General features: G+C 41.4%; 1 protein-coding gene across 4 annotated transcripts in view; it reads left to right on the plus strand.

The window, feature by feature from the left end:
- The window catches only part of LOC143348272 (A-type potassium channel modulatory protein DPP6), a 175629-nt gene that overhangs the window by 107907 nt on the left and 43877 nt on the right, over window positions 1-23845 (plus strand). For 3 of the 4 annotated variants that reach the window (XM_076778304.1, XM_076778305.1, XM_076778303.1), the window contains one exon: window positions 22229-22473. In XM_076778304.1, coding sequence (XP_076634419.1) covers window positions 22372-22473 — 102 coding nt within the window. In that variant the 5' untranslated portion in view covers window positions 22229-22371. The remainder of the gene's footprint in view (window positions 1-22228; window positions 22474-23845) is intronic. The other variant, XM_076778306.1, reaches the window with a different exon arrangement.

A 23845-nucleotide genomic window follows, 5' to 3' on the forward strand; every position in this document is an offset into this window, starting at 1 on the left:
GCTCTAGAAATTGGTCAGCAATTATAAAAGCCTTGGTAGTTGGTCAACAACTATAAAAGTTCAGGTTGATCAGCTCTGGTAATTGGTCAACAAGTATAGAAGCTTTCATAGTTGGTTAGAAGTTATAGAAGATCTTGTAGTTGGTCTGGAAGTATAGAAGCTCTAGTAATTGGTCAGCAATTATAAAATGCCTGATAGTTGTTAAGCAATTACAAAAGTTTTGGTAGTTGGTCAGCAATTATAAAAGCCTTGGTAGTTGGTCAACAACTATAAAAGTTCAGGTTGATCAGCTCTGGTAATTGGTCAACAAGTATAGAAGCTTTGATAGTTGGTTAGAAGTTATAGAAGATCTTGTAATTGGTCTGGAATTATAGAAGCTCTAGTAGTTGGTCAGCAATTATAAAAAGCCTGATAGTTGTTGAACAATTATAAAAGTTTTGGTAGTTGGTCAGCAATTATAAAAGCTCAGGTATTTGGTCAACGAATATAGAAGCTCTAATAGTTGGTCAGCAATATAAAAGCTCAGGTAGTTGGTCAGCAATTATAAAAGCTCAGGTATTTGGTCAACGAATATAGAAGCTCTAATAGTTGGTCAGCAATATAAAAGCTCAGGTAGTTGGTCAGCAATTATAAAAGCTCAGATTGTTGGCTAGCAATTATAAAAGGGATCAAGTTATTTAACAATACAGCTATATCCCAAAGCGAAATAACCAAGCTTGAAATATGAATGCAGAATGTTCAGGAGGATTAAAACTTCGTAATTATATGGGGAACTAATAGACGGACTCTCGGTTAGGAGAAACCAATTTACGAAAGAGGAAAGTAATATTCGAACGTCGGTCTGAGATAGAGGAGTCTCGCGATGCAGCAAAGCTCTCACGACGCGTAAAAAGGATTTCGAACGGCTTTAAAGAACAAAGATGAACCTCTTCTGCCAACAGAGACTGTTCCGCGGATATCAGATTATATCTCTTTTCTGTTGCCTCGCGTTTGCGGAAGGAGAAGTACAAACAATTGTATTCTTGCTCGTTTACGTGGGAGTACCGGTGCGTTTTCATCGTTTCTGTAACTTCTGCGGAGAACACCTGAGGAAATTGGAGGCTTCGTTTGGCGTGCCTCGAGATCTCCGATGTTTTCCAAGGATCTTCGTTGAAACTGCTCCTTCGAGCTCGCGATTCGCGGAATTTGATCCTTTTTGTTCTGATCTCGCCGGGCGCCTTTGATATCTTCCGCGAATCTTGCGCGCGGTTTACGCGGATCTGGCTACTAACAATCGAATATGGCTCGGTATAATAACGACGAAACCAATATGGCTGCTGCAGTGACGGGGAGAAAAATGATACACAGAGGGGAGGACAATTTTGGAGGTAATTTTACGTGTAAAGATTGATATTCTATTCCAATTATTATCAATTAATATCGAAAAAACGAAGGCTACTTTGAATTAAAAAATTCACGGAACATTCGTACTTTCGTTTTTTGAGTTTTCGTTTTGTATCGATGTTATTCAAATCGTTTCTCTGTATCCTCTCGAAGCAAACGGAGATATCTGGTCGTTCTCTTGCCTCCGTTTATGGAAACTTGACGAGAAACGTTACGTTAGCTCGGCCATTCTCCTCCAGGTTGCCTCTTTGTTGGTACAGGCCACGCAATTTATGGGGGTGATTTAATTAACCCTGCAAGCCGGGTGCGAAAGCTTCTATACAACGGGAAAAAGGCGGTCGCTTATTAAAATTCTCGCGACAGGTCAACCAGGAGCTTTTACGAGGCGGGATTTCGCGACGATGGCGCGAAGAACCGAATAAATTCTCGCGCGGCTTGAAACGACGCAATAGGCGCGTGTCGCTGGCTTTTCGGGGGAATATGGCCGAAAGTTCACGTTAAAAGAAACATAATATATCCATCTTCCACGTGCTCTACAGAATTTATAAAGAAACGAGTCGATACAAATTTTCCAACCGACTGTATTTTGAAATTGCATCGACGGATATTTACAGATTTGTAACATATATTTTGAAGAATGAGAAGCGTCAGAAGGAAAAAAAAACTCTGACAATAGGTTAGTCTCGCCTGTTACGTGTGCTAATCCGATTGATACGGCTCTGAATCGTCGCTGGAACAACAGGTAGCTTTGCGAATTAATAAACCGATTAGACGGTGCAAACTCACGGCTGTCCAGGATCCCCAGGAATTAATTCGACGATAACCCACCGTAACACCAGATGGAACTCAGATTTTCTCGATCGAGAGATTTGAGTAGAAAACAGTAAATTCGAAACGATTTTTTGACAACCAGCAGCGAGCTTTTATAAACTCGAGAAAATTTGAAGAATCAATCTCAAGGTAACATGATAATTATTAGCTAAATAAATCAAGTAAATACATAGATTGCACTAGTAATCTTCGAGATAATTGAGTTTGAAAATTTATCGATCGAATTCGATTTTTCTGGCATGTCTGACCATTGCTTTACTCTTTCTACTTGCGTCGATGACCAAGTGCTCTGCTACGCGCGTGCTCGATGAATATTCAAAATCAATTGTCTCGTCAACAAAGCTCCCTATGGAATAACATTATTCCACAATTTATTTTTTCATCGTTGCACAATTTTACGAGTTTTGTGTCATCGAACAAAAAGCACAGGCTCTACCACAGCGTGGCTAACTAAACTATTCCGCTTTCTTTTATCTTCTTTTATTCTATAATTCAACGTTTCGTTCAAAATAGTTTTATTTAAAATTTCACAGAGATTAGGGTTCTCGTAAACAATATTGCAACGCGTTACGAGTTCAAAGTGCCGGTCACCGGTGACCACCGGTGGCACCAACGTGTTAAACACCAAACACCAAATTTAAATTCTGTGACTGTAATTTTATCAATGTTCACGTTTCGAAGAGCCCAACTGTAATTAATTTTTTACGACTAACAAGACCCACTAGGACGGGGGATGAAACGTTGAATAAATTCCTCGATTTTGTCTCGTTGTACATTTCCACGAGACTCTCTCTGTTTTCTAATCGCTCCTCTGTTTTCATTTATTGTTTCCCGTCACGCAGAGTCGGGGCAACAAATGTATAATTGGAAAGCGCCGCGTAATTCGTAATTGAACCCGAACGCCAGCAAACGCTGTTAAGCCAAACTTACGACGGTAATGAAAATACAAGCTTTATAGATTAATTAAGTGCCACGGTGCAGCGCAGCGTCTTTCCCCCGGTAACGAAATCCGCCATTGTCGTTTCTCCCTGGGAGAAGCCGGGAAACCGAGTGTCGCGTTTCTCACGGAAGACGATTTCGGATAATTCAAACGCAATCGTTGCATTCGATGAACTCGCGAAGCTCGTTAATTTACCACCCACGATATTACGGAAGCTTCAAAAGTACCATTTTTGGGGAAAGAAAATCGTTTCTGAAACCTGTATCGTCTGTCCAAAGCAACGAAGAAAAAATATTTGATCGACGTGTATTGGGAAAATTGTAATAAACTCGTCTGAAGTTATAAAAATAGAATTAAATTTATTCCAGACTTCTCTTCGAATATACACTATTTTATTTAAAGTCAAATGAGATATTAACGAAGTCAGTGTACGTCGAAATTAATAGGGAAAAATGTTCAGACGAAAATGTTATGAAAGAATTCTAATAAACTCGTCTAAATTAATTCTAGTCTTCTTCTAGGATATACAGAGTTTTATTTCATTTTAATTTCAATAGTCCACTATGAATAAAACTGAAATAAAATATTCTAGTAAACTCGTCTAAATTAATTGTAGTGTTCAGAATATTGTTTAGTGTTTGGAATATATACAATTTTATTTAATTTTAATTTCAATACTCCACTATGAATGAGAGTGAAATGAGATATTGACGAAGCCAATGTATGTCGAAATTAATAGAAAAATATATGTTCAGAGAGAAGTACGTATTTAAAAGTTAAAAGTGTAAAAGCATAAGGCAAATGAGAAACCGACGATGATCGGTGAGTATTAGAAAATTATTCGTCGTTATCCTTTTTATACGATATCCTTCGACGTAGGAACAACCGTTTGGATTCGCGATTTTGGCGACAGTTCGCGAAACAGTGTAACTTCCGGCTACGACCCTTAAAACTTTTTGATAGCACCGGTTCTTACGACGAGACATAAACTCGTGCCGTGTTACGATCGTCCCTCCCGTCGCTGATGGACTTTCTCGATGACACGGAGTTACTCGAACACTAATACTTTCTTGACAAGGAACTCGCGTAAGAAACGCATTTAAGGAAATGAATTCCCTCTCGACGTTCAAAGGTAATTTTCTTTGGGGAGGGAAATCAATTTTTATTTACTCGAAAGTATTAATATATTCGACCATTTTGAGCGAATCCTTAATAAAGAATACCTCTTTGAAAAATGAGAAATCAAAACTTAAACTAGACACTTACAACTAATGTTATATTAAATTTTATTTTATCTAACCTGTTTTGATAATATCGTTCTATGTTTTATCGAGTCTAATCGAGCCCCCTTAAAGCTGCAGGAAACTAAACTCACGTTTGTGGAGAGGACATTTAAGATCCAATCACGCACGTCTATGTCCCGGATCACCTATAATCGGATCAAACTCAATTGGCCCTTCAATTTCCCCGACTACTTTCACGCCTTGCCAGCTGGCACTTCCGTTCAAAAGATGCGCACCTGTGGCTCCGGGGAAACTGTCCCACCGTTTGCTGTATGATTCCCCCCCCCCTTGTCTCGAGCGTGGATTAAATTTAAACAGACACGGCGAGTCCCCGAAGAAATCTACACAGGAACAAACAGTCTTTGCATACGAAAGCACTCTGAAAACTAGCTCATTATCGCCACCGCGAAATGGATCTTTCGAACTCTTGAATCTCGCGTAGATTTTCGTAAATTATTACGTGGTTCGGGCATAGTTTCGACGATATAATTTATACGGTTTCTAAGGGTCGCGTGAAACATAGATCCCGGCGGCGAACAAATTCGTTCGGGTCGACGCGTCCCGCCAGCACCGAACTCATACTTTATGGCATAAAACTCGTGCAACTCTCGTTGTCCATTCGCGCATCCGTGGACGCCATCGACCGTGGAGCAGTAAACTTTTCCAATCATCCTCCCTCTCTCCCACTCCGCGTCGCGGTGGTCGTCGATACAAGGAGGATACAAACGAATATTTTTCCAATCGCAGCCCGCGTCGTCCATGCGTACGAGTCAAACGACCGTGCGTTCAGGTGGTCGAAGCTGCCGTTTCCGCAATAATCGCGCTCCATCGTGCGTATCGAACAACCGTCGCTCGTTTCCCTGATTATATTACGCCCCTATGATCTACGAGCTTTGCAACTAAATTATTAAACGAAACATAGTTGCGCCCAGGAATGTCGAAACGGTGACTAATGATATCGGGTCGTGAGTCTGGTACGAAAAAACTTGTGGTGAGCTTCGCGCAGTCGCCGCTAGAGAGCTACGCTCTTGTCTCTCTCGCAAGCGGTCGAGTAACCATCCGTTTGGGTGTTCGACCACCCCTGGATTGGTGCAGGACCTTTTCAGCGATATTGAAAAATTATTTTTAGTTGCAGGGATCTACTACTATTGAGAAAAAAATTCCTTATCGAAAATACAATGTCTGAATTCAAAACATCATAACTTCTGAACGGATCGGAGGATTTTAATGTTTCAAAATGCAAACAACGCATATTTCGATGAAGAATATGCAGAGATTCTAAGAATATTCGAAATATTATCCCTTAACCCCGTAAAATGAGAAAAACCTAAAATGCGAATCTACCGAGTGACATGAAAGACACTACATTGTTCCCACAATTCCCCTTTGCGAAATATGGAAATATATAATCCTAAAAGCATCGAAACAAAGCGTCCCAGTCGTTTCACTCGAATGGTGGACAGATTGCGGTCATTTCCGGCACAACAGATCGTTTAATGCAGCTCCAGAAGAACAATGGCGGGCGATTCGATTCTGTTTGATCCGTAAAACTGTGATTGCTGACGCTGAATCCGCCCTGGTGGACGGGGAAAAACGGGAGGGGGGTGGGGGTTCGAATTCGCGAGGATCGTGCAAGCTGGCTGAAGCAGCGACGCATCCGTCATCGTTTTTTACGGGACGCCTCCTTTCTGCCGTCGGACAAACGAGTTTGTTTGATTAGAGGAAGAAGAGGGATCGTGAAAGGTGGGGAAAATTAACTTCGTTCCCCGTGGACAGGTATTTATGGTCCTCACCGACCGACCCGGGGGCCAATGGATCCCCGATTTGCCGAACGTGCTGTCCCGGACGAGACAAGTTTTTCGTAATTTCGCGCGGAAAGTTTGCGACGAAGGTGTCGGGGCGTGCGAGATTGCCGATGTTTCCGGCGCTCCTCTTAATTGGGACGCTTCGAGGATGTGGGCCAACTCGAACAGACTCGATTATTTCCTAACTCGATGTCAGGGTCGCCATTGTTAACAACGAGTCTGCTAAAAATTAAGAGCCGCGTTTAAACCGCGTTAAAGATGTCCCGAACGTTTCGTTCAAATTCTAGCGTGAAAAATAGAAATAATCGATAATTTCGAATTTTACTAATATTAGAATTCTTCAAAGTGGCAATTCACGTTTCTTGAAGCTATAATATGAGTCCTCGAACACTCTGCAGAGGCCCAAGAGAGTTCGATGGCCCTCTTGCGGTGTTCCACGTGCAATCGAACGAACGGTTGAGGATCGAGGAGCACTGTCATTGGTCACTTCCTGCTGGATGCGATTAATTACGTATGGACGCGACCACAGAGTGGAGATTGACGAGTCAAAGGCTCGCAGTTCGGCAATCCGCAGGTCATCAAGCTCGTCGAAAGCTTTGGAGAAGTCAGACAGCGTCACAAACGTGAGACATCTTGTGTGAATGTCTAATGGCGTCGAGAATATTCAAGGGATTGCAATGTTGGTATCGTGAGAGCTTCGTAATTAAACGTGGTACATATGTCTTAAAAAATTGATAATTATTCCATAGAAAAAGTTAAATTCTTTGGGGTATGCAAAATTAATAACGATTTAATTGTAAACCTTGTTTATAAACGTAAGTTCTCGGAATTAAGAACTCGATTGATGGCAAAAGGGGTGAAACGGTTGAATTTGGCGAATAATGCTCGTTTTACCGATTGAAAAGCACACCGGCGCATAAGAGGAAACAATTGTTTGCGTTGCACCGTTGTTCGAGTTCGAGTTCCCTTCCGTTCGCGGCGAACAAGCGGCGCGTAAACGGCGAAACGAGCCCGCTCGTGAAAACTTCCGGCAACTGAAACGACACCGTTTAGATCTACGCAGGCCAGGCGGACCCGCGACCCCGTACAGGCTGAGTTACTGAAAGCTGTAATCGGCTTTTGTGCCCTGATAAAGTGCTTCTAACGTTCGCGAAACGACTAGACTGCTGCCCTCGAAATTACGAGAGCTCGTTTAAGGGTGACGTTTGTATATTATGACGCGATTCACGACGATACTTGTAAATTTCAACGTCCCGATGCTGACTTTTACCGCGTACGATCTGCAGCAGGCAGCAAACAATAATACTGCGAGGAAAAATGTGGCAAAAAGACGACGTCGTCGAGAATATTGCAGTGGAAAAGTGTCTCGCGATTAATTATTATTGGCAATGATATCTTACGAAAGGAACAAGCGATAATATCGCGAGGAAAAATGGTGAAAGAATATCTTAAGATTAATTATTATTCGTATGTTTTATGTGTTACCGATGTGAGGGGGGTTAAGTAACGTTGAGTAATATTCAGAGAGTCTGGGATTTATTGGCTGTTAGTTCCGAGTTGTTCGTAAAAATCGTCGGATTGAAAATGTATAGAGTGTTCGGTATATTCGCGGCTATGAATGTTTCATGTGCATTTATCGAGTTTCATAAGCAACATTACGACAGGTCTTACCGCATACCCTCCGTACATAGTCGAATCAGCCGCAGATGCGAACGCCTTAATATCCGCAACGCTAACCCCGCTTCCGGTTTCCGATATAACTCCTCGATATCGCGAAACGAAAACGTATTCGGCGAGCGCAATCGTGGAAACGGAGGATATCAAGGTATGCACGGTATAAACAATGTCACCTACTCTTTGGAATACTGATACGTTACGTGAAATATCCAAGAATTATCGTAAAAATGAGATACGACTCCGCGGAGCGTCCGAAAGGATGAAAATAAACGCGCAGAAGATTCTGCGACCAGCGTTAATATTCGTCGAGCATCTTTTTTCTAGTAAATTTTTTAACTTATAATATTACGTTATTACTATATTTTCTTTGTACTCGAATATACAGGGTGTTCGGTCATCGCTGTGAAAAATTTTAATGGGGGATTCTAGAGGCCAAAATAAGACTGAAATCAAGAATACCATGTTGATGGAGGCTTCATTAAAAGGTTATTAAAAAATTAAATTAAAAAATTTCAAATTGTTATGGAAAAATTATTTTCGGTTGTAGGGGTCATTTATAATCATTTTTTATGAATAGATCTACCCCTGAAATCCTACTCAGTTACGAGAAAAAAATTCAAGAAGGTGGAATTTTTCGACAAAATTAAAAAATTTCAAATCATCCTAAAAAAATTATTTTTGATTGCAGGGATCAATTATAATCATTTTTAGTCAATAGACATACCCTCGAAATCCTAACCATTTTCGAGAAAAAAATTCCTTACCGAAAATATAATGTCTGACCATACCATTTATATGTTTCACTGGAATTTCATGCAAATCTTTAAAACGTCATAACTTCTGCACGGATTGGACGATTTTAATGTTCAAAAAGCCAAACGCCGCGTATTTTAGTGTAGAATATGTACAAATCGCAAAAATATTCGAAAAGTTGGTCCTTGACCCCGCAAAATGAGAAAAACCTCATAAAAATGGTCCAATTTTCAAACAGCCATAACTCCTACAATTGTGAATATATTTCAATGAAACTTTTTTCTGAAGTAGAGCCCGTAGGTACCTACGTATATCGCCAAACAAAATTACTAAAAATGAAAATCGAATTTTTAAGAAAAATCGACAGGGGGTAGGTGCCTAAATTTTTCAACGAAAAAAAAAATTTCAAATCGTTCTGGAAAAATTATTTTCGGTTGCAGGGGTCATTTAAAATCATTTTTTATGAATAGATATACCCCCGAAATCCTACTCAATTTCGAGAAAAAAATTCGAGAAGGTGTGAAATTTTTCGACGAAATTGAAAAGTATCAAATCATTCTGGAAAAATTATTTTCGGTTGCGGGGGTCAATTACAATCATTTTTGGTGAATAGACATACCCCCGAAATCCTACCCACTTTCGAGAAAAAAATTCCTTACCGAAAATATAATGTCTGACCATACCATTTATATGTTTCACTGAAATTTCATGCAAATCTTTAAAACGTCATAACTTCTGAACGGATTGGACGATTTTAATGTTCAAAAAGCCAAACGCCGCGTATTTTAGTGTAGAATATGTACAAATCGCAAAAATATTCGAAAAGTTGGTCCTTGACCCCGCAAAATGAGAAAAACCTCATAAAAATGGTCCAATTTTCAAACAGCCATAACTCTTACAATTGTGAATATATTTCAATGAAACTTTTTTCTGAAGTAGAGCCCGTAGGTACCTACCAAAAAGTATTAGACAACTTTTCTGTAGGACGTCAAGCGAATTTTTAAGGAAAATCCACACGGGGTAGGTGTCTAAATTTAAAAAACAGCCATAACTCCTACAATTGTGAATATATTTCAATGAAACTTTTTTCTGAAGTAGAGCTCATGGGCACCTACAAAAAAGTATTAGATAACTTTTCTGTAGGGCGTCAAACAAAAAAAATTGATATCTTGAAGTTTCTCCTGCATTCAGAATTGTCTAAAATTGTTTCCTCGAGAGAATCATAAAAATACTGATATGAGTAAGCAGAAATGGAGAATTTTTTGCAATATACCAGCTAAGAGGGTTTGAAAAATTAATATAATATAAAGTTGAAGTTTATCTTGCATTTAGAATCATTTAAAACTTTTTCCCTGAGAGAATCGTATAAATACTGATGATCTTTTGATCAAAGTCTCGATGCATCACCAGAAATTCTATTTAAACATAAAAGTATAGTCTAAAATTGGGAAATTTCGAGATATTTACAAAATTAAGTGATCGTCACGTGGAAATTTGTCGATGTAAAGATCGTTGGAGAATTGATCTCGTGAAAAAAATGTCGTTGCTTGGAGCGTATTCGCGTGAGCGCGTGCAGGGTTGAAAAGGAGGGCCGGACGGCGAGTCGCGATGTGGCTGGAAGTCACGGAATAGCAGTAATACGTATTCGAGGGTGCACGAGGGGTAAATATATCGGCCGAAACGTGCCAGAAACGGAATTACCGCGAATATACAGCGAACTCTGGCAAGCATGCACGCGATATTCTTCGCGCCTGGCATAGATCATGCGCGTCGAAAACGCGAACTATCGTTGGAAAGTATCGAGGTTTGCGGAATGCTGTTGCAGCAGCCTGGTGTAATCTTCCAGCGTCGTGAAACCCGCCATAATCGTTTGCATTATCTGTCCCTTTTGTTAGAAAATTTGAATCGAACCTGTTTTACGAGTTAAATCGCTATATGCACGGTTGTTTGGTTTATCGATTGCAACGCTCCTATTCAATTTACCTATCAAAATTCTATTGTGTTTCTGGGCCCTTTTGTTCCCTGAACGGTGCACGGTTGCAATGATTTTTTCGGAGCATTTTTGAAATTTATATTCTATCGAATTATTGTATATTTTGATATGGAAAACCATTGAATTTTAGTCGCGTGGTTCCCTGCGATTCTCTAAATTCTCCGACGCACATTTTTATTACAAAATTATAGCTGGTTGAGTTTGTTAAAATGCAGAAAGTGAATCCTGAAACGATCTGAAATACCTCGCAGTTCCAAGTAATCGACACCCACGCGTTTGGAACATTGTCTGGGAGTTTTATCTGAAATCCTCTCAGATACAATAGCATCTTCCTCCGTGTTCAAAACAGGTTCAAGCGAGAGCGTAGAGGTTCTTCAATAGGAAAGACAGCTGTCAGAGAAACTTTCACGTAAAAGGAATAAAATGTTTTCTGGTACACTGGCAGAGGTACTGAAAGCGACGAACGAAGGGTTAAGGTCTTGAAACTCGAAAGTGATATTCGATATACGTTATACTCCTAAGCTACTCTTCTAAATATTGCATTTTTAATATCTTTAGAAACTCGTGAATCATCTACGAAAGAGTGCATTAAAAATCGAAGTAATTAATAACAATGCTAGATGTTCTGATAGCTTCTGAAACTTTTCTGCCCTGCTATAAATAACAAACGAAAGAGACGATTATTAAATGAAAAATGGAGGTCGAAACTGACGCGGAATGGACAGATATTAATAACGACGAGCGCATATGCGCATTATGTTCGTCGAGCTGACGCGTTTCACGTTTACACGAGGCGTCGTAACTCCAATATTTCTACAAAACGCGAGCACCCAGAAGCTCGCATTTTTACGACGTGTCGCCGCTTCTATCTTTTGTGCAAATTTTACACCGTACGAAAGCCGGGGGCCTTTCGTTCCCATTCGTGCGTAACACGCCGCTAAAATGTTGCAAATTTAAAAAAATTGTTGCTGTTCCCCTTCGAAAGAGCCCAGTAAAATTCTCGAGTTAAATTCATTCCCATCGAAAGAATTTCCAGCAATTTTCCGGAGGGGTTTCCCGTGCATACGAAATTACAGTTCGGTTTCGCCTTGGAATAACAATCCGAAATCTCGCGGAGAATAAATCATGTATTCATCGAAGGATCCGTCTGACCATATCGCGATTCATTCTACTTGGCTCGAACAATCTACCGTGTTCTAGCATTTAAAAATGCGCAGCCTTTTTATTTCGACGATGGAAGTATCAGTTTGACGCGTACATTTTATCAAGAGGATTTTAGAAAATTTAGAAAAACTTTAATCGCCAACGTTTACCTTATAAATTTGGTAGAACGATAAAAGGAGCGAAAAGGAGGATAATATTTCGCTTCCTGGCAGAGAAACGCGTTTGATATCTTGCCCAATTATCGAGTAGAAAACATTCGATCGGTGGGGGCGGCGGACAAAGAGGAATCGCGCTGGATGCATCGCGAGGGAAGCTTAACGAGCCAATTTGGCGCTGGATCGCTGGCGAGTGAAAGAAAATGGACAGGATACATGCAAGAACTCGTAGCCGAGGGATCTATTCGCGAGGCTGCGTGAAAATTCGATTACCGTGAGGAGCTTTTGTTTTTGCCGGGGGCCCGTGTAAACGTTTTTGCCGGCGGCGTTTAACGAAATCGCAACGCAAAAACCTCGAAGACCTAGGGTACAACAGATTCTACGCCTCGACCCCAACATTATACCGACGACAAAACAGGAGAAACTTCGAAGGTAAAACGATTCGATAAATACTCTCTGGTAATCTGATATAATCCTCACTTTCTGGTCAGAATAATGACTCCTTCGTCGAATCTTATTGAAATCAACAGATTTTCACGTTCACGAGGTATTCGCAGAACGAATCTATTCTTTTTCAAAACTGAATATTACATGTCTGAAGAATAATTTGGAATTAGATCGTGCGTCAATGGGTTAGCCGCCATCTTGCTTTTCTAAAGACCGTGAAATAACAATTGTACCATGCAGAATCGATTAAAAATTTGCACCGGGATAGAAAAGTTCCTTTTTTCCGGAACGATATCAAACTTGAAAGTTTAATCTAGCCGTGAAATTCCCTTGGAAATTCGAGGTTGATTCTTCGAGGCGGTGGAAAGCCAGATCGTGAGTTTTACGCGCGCGCGTATTGTCCGCCGTCTCGCGCATCGATCCGCAGATTCCGATTTCGGTTTTGTCGCTGAGACAGGCCTGACAACTGCGGAGGATTAATCCAGTTAGCTCCAGCTACCGTGGACTGTGACTGATGAATGAAATCCGGGGTGGCCGACCTTATTTCGTGTCAGCCCTTGCCCCGCCGTACGGACCGCCTGCATCCCCTTTGCAGCCACCGTTAACCACCCCCACCCTCACCCCCGGAGTCCACACAGTCTGCCGCACTACTGACGTAACACACCCACTTCTGACGTCACGAGTCCGGAGGGAGGTAACGTGGTAACCCTTTCACGAGGACAACGTCCTCTTTCCACTCCCCCGCCCTCGTGGCCCGTTCCGTTCGCAACCGATTTCGTCTCCTATCCCTCAACTCGTTCACCGTGCAACGTTACTCAACATTCGCCAACCAGAAAGAAAAATATTCACCGATACACTTCCCTCGACAAGCGTGGACGTTTTTATTCGTTTATATCAAAATCTTCTCGTAGAGTTTCCTTTTGAACTATATTCCTCGCGTAGTTAGACAAATACATCGCGATTTGCTTAAAACTTATCGTGGGGCATTCGAAATTCACCGTGGGTCACTCCAAACTTGGTCGTGGGCCATTCGAAACTTATCAGTGGGTCACTCGAAACTCGCAGGGATTCAGCCGAGACTTAAGATGAATTGCAATTTAATTTCTTATCCCGTGTCGTTTGAAGCTTATCGCGAGCCAGTTCCAACGTATCGCGACAGATTTATGTAATTTTTTAACGCGAATAGAGGTACCTGCAGTGTCGGCACAGCATTCAAAGGCGCGATCTAGAATCAAGAAGAGGAACTATTTTCCCCTACAGAGTTAGGCGTTTTACCACCAACAGCGCTGACCATAGGGAAATCGCTCACAAACAAACCTACAAGCATCTTTGTTATAAATAATAAATCCTACGTCGGAATCTGTCCTCGTAAATAATATTCAGAGTAGATTTATTGCTCATTCGAATCATAAATATGACATGAAACCTGAAGGTGTCTTCTTCCTTTTTAATGAGCCAATTTTCAAAATTTTAAACACTAGTCTTCTTTAATTTAACAGTGCCTCCATAGGGGGACGAACACTGATCGAATTGAGAATGAAATAAATTAGCAAAATGGTGGCGTTCTAAAGAAAAACTCGACACTTTTGGAGAAGAATTCACTTCCTAGTCGTACAAGAACGCATAAAGACAAAAGTATCATCCCGGTTCTGACTATTGATACACTGTACAGAAAAGTTTCCTCGATAGGCGAAGTCAATCGGACTATTAACGTCCAAGTTATCTCTACCACCGTTCCGAAAAACGTAGTTTCGAAGAAAACACGTTTAAAGTTCGATTGACATCTATTTGAACCGTCCTAGAGAATACTCGCTCTCTTTATGCATCGTGCTCTTTAAACTTTCATAACTTTCAGTCTTTCGAGAAGCAAATAACACGACAGTATGTAGATTTTAAATTATCGATGTATCTGATTTCTCCTCGGGGATAAAACATTATTTATACGATATCTGTATATTTCGTGCAATGTTTTCGACCGAATTTCGAGTTTTCACACGACAAGTAAAAGCAAACCTAACCGAGTTCCACCAACAATAAATATCCCATAGGCAACAGGCTGCTTGACAACGAGGAAAAACTCATTTTGGCGTGTACCCAACTTTCGATTTTTTAACTTCTACAAGGTTCAAGGTGTTTCAACGAAACAAGGAATAATGCTTCGTACTTGCTCGAGGATCGCATTGTAAATTTTAATGGATCAAAATTGAAGCAACGGAGCTCGTTTTCGAACGTTGAAAATGGTATTTTACGATGCACGGATACCGCGACGCCAACTGGTATTTAAAGCAAAGTTGAGAGAAAAAAAAGGTCGGAACTTTAATTAAGGTTAATCTGCCTTGAAGAGGGTAGGGGTGGCGGGATCTTGTTCTTCTCGAACGCTGAAAAGCTTCAAAGTGTCCCATGCCAATCCCCCGTCCACCTTTATCGACTTCCTCGACGAACGAAAAGAAGCTCGGGCGATGTAATTAAATGATTTCTTCGGGCAATAGCCTTTCGGCCATCTACCGGATGTCTCATTATCCAACTTTTCCGCCCTCCTTTCGCGAGAGAGCACGCTGGAGGGACGACGAATTCAGTTTCGAAAACGAGAAGACTCGAAAACGATTTAATAGACGAAACCCTCGACGAACCGATAGTGAAATTGGGGATAATGCTGTTAGAAGTTAGGCGAACTTGGGCTCGAGCCGCTCGTCGATTTCAGCGGTCGACCCGGGGGGAAGTTATCGAAGAATTTTTCGAGACAATCGAACGTTCGACTCCTGGGAATTTGGTCGATTGATACCGCGATCGAATCGACCGGGTGAACAAGATTTAACTAACTTTCGATCACGTAGATTGGAATTTCGTTCGTTCGACTATTATAATAAAATTAAAATTAATATTTACCGCATAGAGGGGGGTGTAAATATACTTAAGGAGCGTCCCGAATCAACAAGAATGTGGCACTTTGGCGAACGGAATATAGACAGTATCGATTAATCTTTACTTAGTCTCGAGCTTTACAAAGGCTGACTGAACCGTCTGACCCAATATGATTCGTCGTTCGTTCCCAGGATTGATTTTCCTTTATCCATGCAATACATTCACCGTGGAATCTAAATGTCCATTTAAAAAATTAAGACGTAAATACGACTTTTCTCTTCTGTGAACTTTTTAAAGATTTTCTCAACTATGAACTGTAGTTAAAAGAGTTACAACCATGGGCGTGACAAATAACCAGTACCGTCCATGGTGTTAAACATTGAATTCGTATAGTAATTTCGCGTTGTCGCCATAAAATGCTAGCCAATTGAAAACCATGGGGTGTACCAGGGTTTTTACGGCGTCGAATCACGTCGAACGGAGCGCGAAGCTGAAATGATGCACGCGGTCGTACGTGAACTGTATCCTCGTGCAATTTCTCTTTACGATCCATCGATGGAAAATGGCGATAGAAAAGCGTTGGTGGGATTATAAGGTTTCCATTGGCCGGGACTCGCATACAAGACGCCCTTCGTTTATCGTCGTGCAATAAACAATGAATGTAGAACGTTCGATTATGTAAAACGCGGCGGCTGACGCTTTGTTACTGAAACGTGACTTCCGCGCGTCCTGTTAAAATTCCCGGTCACCTGGTTCCTGGATGTAAAACTCGAAACGACGTGAAACCTATTCTTGTACAGGTAAACTGGAGAAACTGGTCATAATTAGTATTAACTTGACTTTGATTTATTTGACTGCTATTGGTGGTTACTGGTGACCGGCGCTTCGATCCAACAACGTGTTTTTAAAACTTAACTTTTAATAATATCGAACTATTGTAATTTGAAAAGATATCGAAAATATCCCTGGACAGAGAAAACTGATGGCAATGTGTTAATATTAGAGCAATAATGATATTCTCAAATAAGATATTCCTGACGATATCGAAAGAAATTTGGTTCAGAAAGTTCAGAAAGTTGCAACAGGTGCGTTGGAAACAAAATATAGTTGAGGATCATTGGTACGTATTGCTAGAAATCATTATTGCTTCGTTTATATTTGTACTGTGCCACCAGAGGGCCACCAATTTGACTTTCTCACGAGCGATCGAGTGACCACCTTTTCCTATACAGGGTGTTCGGCCACCCCTGGGAAAAATTTTAATGGGGGATTCTAGGGGCCAAAATAAAACGAAAATCAAGAATACCAATTTGTTGATGGTGGCTTCGTTAAGAAGTTATTAACGTTTAAAGTTCCGCCAGAACTGAATTTTTTTCTCGAAAGTGGGTAGGATTTCGAGGGTATGTCTAATGACTAAAAATTATTGTAATTGACCCCTGCAACCGAAAATAATTTTTTCAGAACGATTTGAAATTTTTTTTTTTCGTCGAAAAATTTCACACCTTCTTGAATTTTTTTCTCGAAATTGGGTAGGATTTCGGGGGTATATCTATTCATAAAAAATGATTATAAATAACCCCTGCAACTGAAAATAATTTTTCCAGAACGATTTGAAATTTTTTTTTTCGTTGAAAAATTTAGGCACCTACCCCCTGTCGATTTTTCTTAAAAATTCGATTTTCATTTTTAGTAATTTTGTTTGGCGATATACGTAGGTACCTACGGGCTCTACTTCAGAAAAAAGTTTCATTGGAATATATTCACAATTGTAGGAGTTATGGCTGTTTGAAAATTGGACCATTTTTATGAGGTTTTTCTCATTTTGCGGGGTCAAGGACCAACTTTTCGAATATTTTTGCGATTTGTACATATTCTACACTAAAATACGCGGTGTTTGGCTTTTTGAACATTAAAATCGTCCAATCCGTTCAGAAGCTATGACGTTTTAAAGATTTGCATGAAATTTCAGTGAAACATATAAATGGTATGGTCAGACATTATATTTTCGGTAAAGAATTTTTTTCTCGAAAATGGTTAGGATTTCGGGGTTATGTCTATTGACCAAAAATGATTATAATTGATCCCTGCAATCAAAAATAATTTTTCCAGAACGATTTGAAATTTTTTAATTTAATTGGTATTCTTGATTTTCGTTTCATTTTGGCCCCTAGAATTTCCCTTTAAAATTTTTCCCACGGGTGGCCGAACACCCTGTATAGTACAAATATTTTAACATTTTGACTGTCACGCTACCCACGTAGGTGACAGGATCCTGTATAATGCAGAAAATAAATTCAGATAAAATTTATAAATCTTTAGCAAGATTAAAAAAGTATGAAACAAATTTCAAATTCAGTCTCACAGATTATCGTACGGTTCTCAATCCACGAAATTTAACCGGATGTCCATTAAGAAAAATGTTTATCGAATAATGAATAATGCAATGAATCATAGGGGCATATTTATATCAGGTACAAAACTTCTAGCCTCTCTGACGCGAAGGAAATGGAAACTCGTCGACGCCAGAGTTTTCGATACGCCATTTACTGCAAAGAAGCGCACAAAGGAAAGCTCGGAATCGCGGGGAGTAGCAGCAGTTAAATCGGCCTTGCGCGACGCAGTTTTCTAAATGCAATTCGCGGGAATTTAAATTCCCGACGCCCGGTGGCGAAAAATCGCAAAAGAGAAAAGGCAACGGTACAAACGGCCCTCTTTGTGCTCGCTCGTGTTTCCCCTTTGCATACTATTCGCGTTCCCGTAAATTCCCCGGCAGCTCGGATCGGCACTTCGTTATCGCGATCTCTGCTTCCGTTTTACTTTTAATAGCGAACCGGCGCGTCGCTGTATAAATATTTGCTACCAACAACCCGGCGACTTAACGATCTACCATCTGTATCGTCGGTTTCCGGGAGAAACGAACTCCTCCCGTATTAAATCTCAAGATGGCGATGGCCCCTTTGACGAAACAGGAAATTAAAAGCGCCGAGCGCGAACCTAAGACTGTTTTCTGAATTTGGCAATCAGACTCTCGCGATTCGTGGATCGTCGAGATAAGAATTTTCCCAAATATGGAAAGTTTCTCGAGCCCTGAAAATTTCCAAGACTTCTCGCGCGACTTGGGCTGCGTAGTGTCGTATTAAACGCAACGTATGCAACGTTTCTGCCCGAAGGAATTCTGAAATTTGAGTTTCCAGATTCAAGACTCAGTGAAAATTCTATACGAGTACCATTGCCGCGAAGAACACATTGTGATTCGCTTAAATTCATTTGGAATTTACGGTGGGTCACTCGGAACTCGCCGTGGGGCACTAAACACCCATCGTGGGGCATTAGAAACGCATCGTGGGACACTAAACACCCATTGTGGGGCATTAGAAACACATCGTGGGGCACTCGAAACTTTGACCGTGGGTCACTCGAATCCCACTGTGGGTCACTCGAAACTCATCATGGGTCGTTCGAAATTTGACCGTGGATCGCTCGAAGGAACTCTAAAATTAGAGTTTCCAGTCCGTATAATCGGACGGTTAAGATATACGCGTGGAATTCACGCGAATTGTTCGCGACTGTCGTAGAAACGTCGCCTGAATTGTTCCAGAAATCGATCGTGCCGTTAATTGTCCCGTAATTCGTCTCTTACCTCGATCCCACGAACGATGCGCCGCTTCGTATGCATTTTCGATTTGCATGTCCGCGCGAGGCCTCTGCGGCCGTGATTTGAAATTTAAATCTAAAATAAACTAATGGCTCGGTGTATGCGTTACCGACGGAGAATTTCGGCTTTAATTAAATTATTCATTCGAGTAGACGGACAACCTGAGCGAATGTAATCCCTTATTCAGGTTTAATTCCGCGGGGAATTCGTAATTACTCTACCTCCGTGTATTTCGAAACGGTGCTGATTTACGCGATCCGTTCGCGTTTCTCGCGAAAAACTCAGCGTCTTCGACATCTCGCGAGATGCAATGCAGTTTTTGCTCGAATATTTAAACCTTGTTAAATTCTTTATTATTTCAAGAGCTACGATTTATCTTAATTGTTGTTCTCGTTTGTGTTCTAAGATGTAATGAAATGTATATATTGAAATTTTGACGAGTTATTAATTTTAATAACGATGGATTGGATTATTTCAGCCACGGAAATTCTTTACTAAATAATCGATATACTATTGCAACAAATAAATAAATAATAAAATAATGAAAAAATCAATTTGAATTTCCTATGTTCCACGTATCTTGTGAGGAAATAGTTAAGAAATGAGAGTAATTCAAGAGCATCGTGTCTTCCAATAGTGCTAAAATTATATCGATATTTTCACTTTCGCGTTCAGCGAGACACGACTGGAGAAACTCGATCGAGCATTAATGCAAATTGCCATGACATTTCGTGGGAATCGTCCTTAACCTTTCTTCGCGCCGATGAGGCTTTAATCAGAAATCAATATCAATCGTTCCAGAAGCGAACCGCTCGATCGGTTCACCTGAAACACGGACAATAAGGTTTGTTCCCGGCTTCGATTCGCCATTACTGTGTTTAACTTATCGGTTGGGGAAAGTCGGATTGAGTTTTCACGGTTTCCTGTTATTCTTCGTCCCTCGATCGCCTCTCGCACAGAGATGCCAGAAAGGCACGGAAGGTGCTCTCTCACACTATGTCAGATCACGCGTACGTGAGCTCGTGGAGTTTCGGAAACCCCACAAAGACAAAATGACATATACCCTCTTTCTCGATTCACCGAAGCTGCCCAAAGTAAGTTCGGACCATCTCGTGGGAGTCGAGAGAGAAAGGCTCACACTTCCCTTCTCGCTCTTGAACAACTAATATCCGACATCCCGTCAACAGGTCTCCACTGGCCTATGCTGACCGCTGCTGACCACTCCAGGAATTTCTGACAACGTATAAAGATTACGACTGGCTACTGTTAGTCTCTCCCAGCTGTGGTCAGCAGAGGCTAGCAGTGGCAAGCAGTGGCAAGCAGAGGCCAGCGGAGGTTGGCAGAAGTCAGGAGTAGACGTTATATGCTGTCAGAAGCATCAGAGGTGGTCAGTAGCGGTCAGCAGAGACGAGCAGAGGCATGCAGTGGCAAGCAGAGATCAGCAGGGGCGAAGAGTAGCATGTAGAAATTGTTATACGATGTCAGAAGCATCAGGGGTGGTCAGCAGTGTTCAGCAGAGGCCAGCAAAGGCATGCACAGGCAAGCAGAAAGCTGCAAAGGCAAGTAGAGACTTGTAGGGGCATGCAGTAGTAAGTATTAATCGTTATACATTATCAGAAATACTTGCAGTGGTCAGTAGCGTTCGGCAGAGACAAGCACACGCTGACAGAGATCAGCAAAGACCAACAGAGGTTAGCAGATGTCAGTAGTAATCGTTATAGGTTGTCAGAAATATAAGCGATGGTCAGCAGAGTCTAGCAGAGGCAAGCAGTAATCAGGAGCAGTCAGTAACAGCCGCTGTATGGTGTCAAAAGTTGTCGGGAGTTCTGTACTTTTGTCAGCGCTGGTCATCAGAGGTCATCAGAGGCAAATAGAAACCAGGAGTAATTTGCAGAGTTCAGTAATGAACTCTAGGAAAAGCAAGTAAAAATACCTGGACAGTCGAGATTCCGAATCGTATGCCGTTGACGTGAGGTCGGATTTCAGTTGTTCAAGAGCGAGAAGGCAAATGTGAGCCTTTCTCTTTCGACTCCCACGAGGCGGCCCGAAATTACTTCGGGCAGCTTCGGAATAATCGAGAAAGGGGGCATGCGTCAGTTTGTCTTTGTCGACTTTCCGAAACTCTACGAGCTCGCGTACGCGTGATCTGGTATGTGGGAGTAGTGCACCGGGTGCTGAATCTGGCATCTCTGCTCTCGCTTTCCCTTCGAACGTTTCGACCCGAACTGTTCTCTCATTTTTCATCGATTACTCGCCAATTAACGAAACTCCCCTTTTGTTTCGTTTATTTAAGCACCAACGAAACGGAGAACTCGTTTCATCGCGTGGAAAAGATTTCTTTGATTCTGTACCCAGAAATTAAACCAGAGTACATCGGTTAGTAACGCGATCCAAATTCAGATCGTTTTGAACACTCGAACGAAACACGATTAAGGTAATCAGTTGTTATAAACGAACCGCGGAAGCAACAAGATTTCCACTGTTTAGTTGGAAATTAGTAGTTAGGAATTACCAGGCGCACTCGAGCCCCTAGTTAGCTGTTTGCAGCCAGGCTAGCTACTCATAGAAGCACTCTGGGTTTGATACAGCCTGTCTTCAAAGCACTCGGTCTTCGTGTAGTTAAAGCAGCAATCAAGCTTCATCAATCACCGCAACTCCCAATGAAATTAGTGACCGACTAGGTTCAATTAACAGAGTTGTTTACGTCGAACCGTCGTTATCGTCCTTTGTTACTTATTGATGCTACGATAAGCATTACCAAAATCAATGCAGATTTAATCCACCCGAACGAGGAGTTCACACTTTCGTGTGAATTAATTAAAAGAGAAGCTTCCCACTCGAATTGATAAGAAACGATAAAATAAAAACAATATGCGTTAGAAAGTTTTAAAAGTTCATCCCTCATTTTACACATTTTTGACGCGCACAGAACTTTTTTGTACTGAAAATAAAGCTTCTTCGAAAGCACTCCTTCGAGTAGAGGATTACGAAGATTATACTGTGCGTTCGCGAGAAGATGGCAAGTGGGAGTTCGTTCGTCTCCGGCCATCCCCACTCTCGTCGTACGACGCACTGAACTAGAGTGGGGAACCAATCAGGCCCGCGTTCCTTTCACTTTCCAACTTCCAACGAACAGTAGCACACGTTCAGTAGCTGACACTTGGGTTGATATTTCGTGGCAATGGATGAAGACACTAGTTTGTTATCGATTTCGTATTATCGAAAGGTCTTTTAATAATGAATAATGTGAAGTGATCGTGTGGTTGGTGGTTTGTTTCAGGTGAGGAACTGTGGATTGCTGGTGTTGGACCTCGGCCCCAGGAGTGGCCCGGGGGTTACCCTGGGGACCTCGGGGAAGTGCTCGCGCAAGGACGAAGCTGTTAAGAACGACGAAGGACACGGGAGGCGGAGGAGGAGGCCGCTATGAACGCCAGCGTCAACATCGAGAGGAACTCCTGGCGGCTGCCTCCCGACGAGACCGTCCAGGTCGCCGATCCCCGTTCAAAGTCAGCTCAGGTAAAAGAGGTAAATCGCTCCAGCGGTCCAACGTGCGATCCCCCCTTGTCCGTCGAGAGATTAGTCGTTTACCGGGACACGTGGCGAGTCTTGTCAGGTTTCGAAGCATGGAGTCTGTTGTGTAACCCTTTACTTCGACTGTCACCGATCCGTAGCCTGAGTGTTTGGTGGTCTGTCACGGTAGCATAGTGCACAAGGTGTAACGTGTGTTGGTGTATTACAGGGATGTCCTGGGGCAAGAACGAATTTTCGAAAGTCGGATACGATACTTTACAGGTTGTTTTTATGGTAATCTGGTCAATTTTGAAAAGTTGAGTTATTTTCATTTTTCTTTTCTCGAATTTTATTGTATTCTTTAATTTTGATTTTGAACATAGTAATTAGTTATTTGTCGTTTCGATCGATGATCGAACGTTCCGTTTTAGTCCCAGAAATTCCCGAAACATGTATACCATGCACCATAAGTGGTTCCCTTAAATGTTCTTTCACACGAATGCAATATCGACAGCGACAATTCGATGTTCGACGATAAGAATACTATACAGAAACAGAAATAAGTGTGTAACGCATGTTAGTGGGAAAACGAAAAAAGAGATTGCATTTGATACTGAATGGAATTAATAGTATGGATTAGTTTGTTGATTGGCATAGAATTTAGTGACGTAGCGTGCAGCATTGCGACAAACATCCACACGTATCGTGGACACGTCGAGTAAATAATATACTTATTACAGTCAAAGGAATACATCAACACAGTTTCAAAGCAAATACAGGACAGCAGCGACCACGCACAGAATTAGAGCTCTCAAATTGACTGAATCGTTGCCGCAACCCAATTCCTAACAATCATTAACACAAATACTGATTGACGTTGGATATTTTAAAGTTGGATGCCGACGAAAGCTCGGAAACACGGAAATCCGTAATTATATAACAATCTGATAGTTTGGGAATTATGAATTTAGAAAATTCGAAAGACTTAGAGTCCGAAAATCTGAAAATTCGTTTATGAATTGTAAGAGTTAAAATTTGTAAATTTTAAAGTTGGAACGTTATTTAAAAAGTTGAAACATTTAATGTTCGTGGTTAAGTAAGTTTGAAAATGGCAAGATTAAAATTTTTTCTGGGGAACCTAGCCAATTTCCATTCCTCGTACGAGGAACAGATTTAGCGCGAACGTTCGCGTCTGCGAAGAGAAAAATGCACACGTCTTTTTCCGAGTTTCATTAGCTGCTCTTTGTTCCAAGGATCTGGCTCCGGGTTTACGAGCGTTTTCTCGTCCGAAAGGAGGGCTGTTATACCGTTTCTGGAACATCAGAGTGGATTCTTTGAGCAGCCGTGCCTGAATTAACGAAACAATTAATGTAAACGACCGTGAATG

Source organism: Colletes latitarsis, chromosome 11 (assembly GCF_051014445.1).
Source record: "Colletes latitarsis isolate SP2378_abdomen chromosome 11, iyColLati1, whole genome shotgun sequence".
In the NCBI taxonomy this organism is placed as follows: Eukaryota; Metazoa; Arthropoda; class Insecta; order Hymenoptera; family Colletidae; genus Colletes; species Colletes latitarsis.